This window comes from Glycine soja, chromosome 15, assembly GCF_004193775.1.
Source record: "Glycine soja cultivar W05 chromosome 15, ASM419377v2, whole genome shotgun sequence".
Lineage (NCBI taxonomy): Eukaryota > Viridiplantae > Streptophyta > Magnoliopsida > Fabales > Fabaceae > Glycine > Glycine soja.
In genome coordinates, this window is record NC_041016.1 from 2,337,853 (window position 1) to 2,342,017 (window position 4,165).

At 33.5% G+C, this 4,165-nt stretch overlaps 1 protein-coding gene across 2 annotated transcripts; it reads left to right on the forward strand.

The window, feature by feature from the left end:
• Positions 1–3,624, forward strand: LOC114386408 (probable hydroxyacylglutathione hydrolase 2, chloroplastic). 2 transcript variants are annotated; one of them, XM_028346412.1, is made up of 8 exons: positions 1–310; positions 593–775; positions 918–1,121; positions 1,735–1,858; positions 1,979–2,079; positions 2,549–2,623; positions 2,718–2,816; positions 3,021–3,624. In XM_028346412.1, exons 1-8 carry the CDS (start codon positions 296–298, stop codon positions 3,165–3,167), a joined length of 948 nt encoding a protein of 315 aa, XP_028202213.1. In that variant the 5' UTR covers positions 1–295; the 3' UTR covers positions 3,168–3,624. The 2 variants fall into 2 exon arrangements, with proteins under 2 accessions (XP_028202213.1, XP_028202212.1); XM_028346411.1 differs by having other exon boundaries at positions 1–180; positions 3,021–3,559.
• The last annotated feature ends 541 nt before the right edge of the window (positions 3,625–4,165 follow it).

A 4,165-nucleotide genomic window follows, 5' to 3' on the forward strand; every position in this document is an offset into this window, starting at 1 on the left:
GGCTCAGAAAATAAAATGAATAATGAGGAACATGAAGAAGGGGTGGTGGTTAGGGAGAGAAAAGCAACTTCCTTTTCAACCAAATACTGCCAACCCACTCTTTAACTATTTCCCTTTTCAACCATTGCTTAGATGTTCTCTAAGCCTTCATCTGCTATGCCCACTTTTCCTTCTTCCATGGTTTGCCTCTCTCTCTCTCTCTCTCTCTCTCTCTACTCTCCTTTCATTTCAGAAATCATGGGGAAATAAACATAATTAATCTCCGAAATAAACAAAACATTTTTCGTGACATTCGATGAATGATATGAAGGTATTTTGCTTTTGGTCGCCGCAACAAATTTTATTGTATGATTCGGTCTATTGTCTATCTCTATCCTTTGGGATTTGGAATTAATAGACTTTGATAAATATTGCAATATAATTCTGGAAACAGTTGCGTTTATATGCATTATTTGTTTGTTTGCTTCTTGGCTTGTGATTATAACCTATCTGCAAGTGTGTGTGTGTGTCTGTGTCTGTTTTACTTGATATTTTGGGTGAACAAGTGACTATTGACTATTTGGTAATGGATTTTCATTGTTGTCTTTCTTAGGTGAGAAGTGGGTTGTGCGTGTGGCCAAATGTGAGACAACTTTGCTTTAGAAAAGGCATTCTATATGGGTTTATGCGATTGTTTTCTACTCCGTTGAAAACGCTGCGTGGAGCTAGCCGCTCGCTGAGAGTGGCTCAATTTTGCAGTGTTGCCAATATGTCTTCCTCATTGCAGATTGAATTGGTGAGAGCGGGTCTCTTATTAGTTTTCAGTTGCTGTGGTCCTGTTGGATTATAAATAGGTCACCCGTGCTGATAAGTTTTCTGAAGAAATATGCTGAAAGCCTAAATTGTGACTTATTGTCTTTAAAAAAAAATATTGTTAGGTACCTTGCCTGAAGGACAATTATGCATATCTGTTACATGATGTAGATACGGGTACAGTTGGTGTTGTTGATCCTTCTGAAGCTGTGCCTGTCATAGATGCCTTGAGTAGGAAAAATCGAAATTTGACATACATACTCAACACTCACCATCATCATGATCACACGGGTGGAAATGTAGAATTGAAAGCAAGATACGGGGCAAAGGTATTTATATGACATTTATGCTGAGATTTATTATACATTGTATTGATATTCTCTGTGTATTCCGGTGACATTATTTTATAATAATAATAATAATAATAATAACAACAACAACATCGATGACGATGATCATAATAATAGTAGTACTGTTTAAAATAGCAGATCAAAAGTGAGGTTACACCTTGCTCTGTTTGTCTTTCTAACTTTTTATCATTTCCGTGGTACAGGTATCTTTTATATCTTCCCGTGACAAGTAGGAATATCTTTTGGTTTTTAGGATTAAGAGATTACCTTTACCTTTTAAAGGATAAGTTCTCTTGGTACTTTGTCCAATCTAGCATTCGTGTTAGACTCAATAACTGTGAAATTTAGCAAAATAAATTTTTGCAAATTTGATTTGATTAAATATTGACAATTTGACATATTAGGAACTTTGATGATTGATCAAGTACTTTAGAAGAGTGATTGCTCTTAGAGTGTTACTTTGTGTGTTTTTATGTTATGCCTATTTAAGCAAAAGGTCTGAATTTTCTAAAAGCAGTTTTTTGATGTATTTTTTATATGCTTACTAGTTACTACTTTGTGTAGATGTTAACACTTCCATGTTGCAAAACAGGTGATTGGTTCAGGAACTGACAAGAAAAGGATTCCTGGCATTGATATCCACTTGAGCGATGGTGATAAGTGGATGTTTGCTGGCCATGAGGTGCGTGTAATGGACACTCCTGGTCACACCCAAGGTCACATTCATGCTCTATTTGCATTAGTAATTCTTCTTAATATTGTAAAGTATTAAAAAAATCTGGTTTCTTTTATGTGGCTCATTTTTCTAGTGTTCTATTTATTTATACTGTATGCAGGCCATATAAGCTTCTATTTTCCTGGATCTGGGGCAATTTTTACTGGAGACACTTTGTTCAGCTTATCATGTGGCAAGCTCTTTGAAGGAACCCCACAGCAGGTTGTTTTAAATTGTACTTGTCCTTTTTTCTTCTTTTTTTTCTTTTAAGGTTTGAGATTTCTATCCAGTAATAGGTTGTTGCATCTTTGGACTTGCCTTATTTTTATATCTTGTTTTATCCCCTTGCCAGAAGTGCTTGAAATTTTAAATACCCACACAAAGCAACTTGTTATTGAAATTACTATTAGATGAGGACTTTGTGAAAACCAGTATCCTTTTTTATAACTTGCAACTTGTGAATGTAAATGCCTTGATAAAATATGGTACGATTATTTACAGGAATAGATATTTGGTTTGGTTATTGTTACACTAATGTTTTTATTTTTAACTTGCGTACCTTTTGCCAAATAATGTTTGGCTTTGTATAAACTGTGTTGTTGCTGATGCAAAGTGTGTCAAGCCAGTTTACTTGATAAGCTTGTAGTTCTGGTTGCATCTTCAATTATTGAGAATTTCGTCCATGTTGCAGATGCTATCTTCTCTTAAAAAGATCATGTCTTTGCCAGATAATACAAATATATACTGTGGACACGAGTATACATTGGTTAGTTACATTTACTCTTGTCCTTCATGTTCTGTGCTTCCTTTTCCTGGCCTAAGCACTGCGACATTGACTTTTTTGCTTTGGTGTTTGGCAGAATAATACAAAGTTTGCATTGTCTATCGAACCTGAAAACGAGGAACTTCAATCCTATGCTGCCCAAGTAGCTTACCTTCGAAGTAAAGGCCTGCCCACGGTAAGTCTTACATTGTTCTTCTTTTTAATTAATGTTTTGAAGTGTCCTCCCTCCATCTTCCTCCCCCTAATAACTCTTCTTAATTAATCTTATTCACTAGTCACATATCATTGTTACTAACCTTATACATCTTTCTTTGTCTCATTGTGTGTTTGAACCCTTTGCATTTTGCTTGAACCAAATTAATAAGTACTGGTTGTGCAGATTCCCACCACACTGAAGATGGAAAAGGCTTGTAATCCATTCCTTCGTACATCCAGTGCTGCAATCCGGCAATCACTAAACATTGCAGCCACAGCAAATGATGCAGAAGCCCTTGGTGTCATCCGGCAAGCAAAGGATAATTTTTAGATTTTTGACTTACAATATTTTGAACGTTTGAAGAAACTTGTTCTATGTAGGGTAGGATATAAATCCATCCGTGGAATAATATATGCTTGATGCTATGTTCTCGATGTATATGATTTCAGAAATTTTGGTTCTATTTGGAAGTGTGTGTACTTGGTGCCTAAGAAAGTTGTGGTGCGATTTAGAGGGGTACAATGCACACATGACACTCACTCAGTGTTCTGTTCAGTTGAGGATGTGTGGCGGGAAGAAGGGTAGCTAGAAGTTTAAAGTAAACTCCTTGTCCTTGGCCAATGGCCACCCACCCCACTTCCCTCAGAAGAACAAGAACCTTGTAAATGTATGGGTCTGTACTCTGGACTTAGAGCGCGTATATTTGGCTTCTTCAGGATCTATCTGCAAGTCTCAACATACAAATAAAATAAATCAATTAGTAATATAAATTATACTATTTTATAAATATTTGGTGTATAAAATTTTCTCTGGTGTATATACTATTATTAAATATATGTGTAATAAGTATACAATTATTTAGTATTGAGTATATATAGTAAACGTATTATTAAATGAATGTAGTAAATATATTATTATAATGTAAGTAATTTTTTAAATATGTGTAACATATACATATTATGTGTAAAATAAGTATACTATTTTATAAATCTAATAATAAGTATAAAATATACATATTATTAAATGTGTGCAATAAGTATACACATATTTAGTATTCAATATATAGCAAATATATTATTAGATGAATGTAGTAAATATATTATTATAATGTGTAATTTTTTTTGTTTTGTTGAAATATAATGTGCGTAATAAAAGAAATATACTAAATGTACATAATGATAATAACATACTCACAATGAATACATTAAATTTTATATATTTATATTATTTTCAATTTATTAATAAGTATAATAATATAATTTCATGTAATGATTCGTATATACAATAGAATTTGGTCATTATAACTTTAGGGCGTGTATTTTTTGGTA

Excerpts from the sequence above, each read along its gene's own strand:
- LOC114386408 (XM_028346411.1), top strand. The coding sequence starts at position 133 with ATGTTCTCTAAGCCTTCATCTGCTATGCCCACTTTTCCTTCTTCCATG. Across the intron at positions 2,080-2,548 it reads TTGAAGGAACCCCACAGCAG|ATGCTATCTTCTCTTAAAAA; the intron begins GTTGTTTTAAAT and ends TCCATGTTGCAG. Across the intron at positions 2,624-2,717 it reads GTGGACACGAGTATACATTG|AATAATACAAAGTTTGCATT; the intron begins GTTAGTTACATT and ends GGTGTTTGGCAG.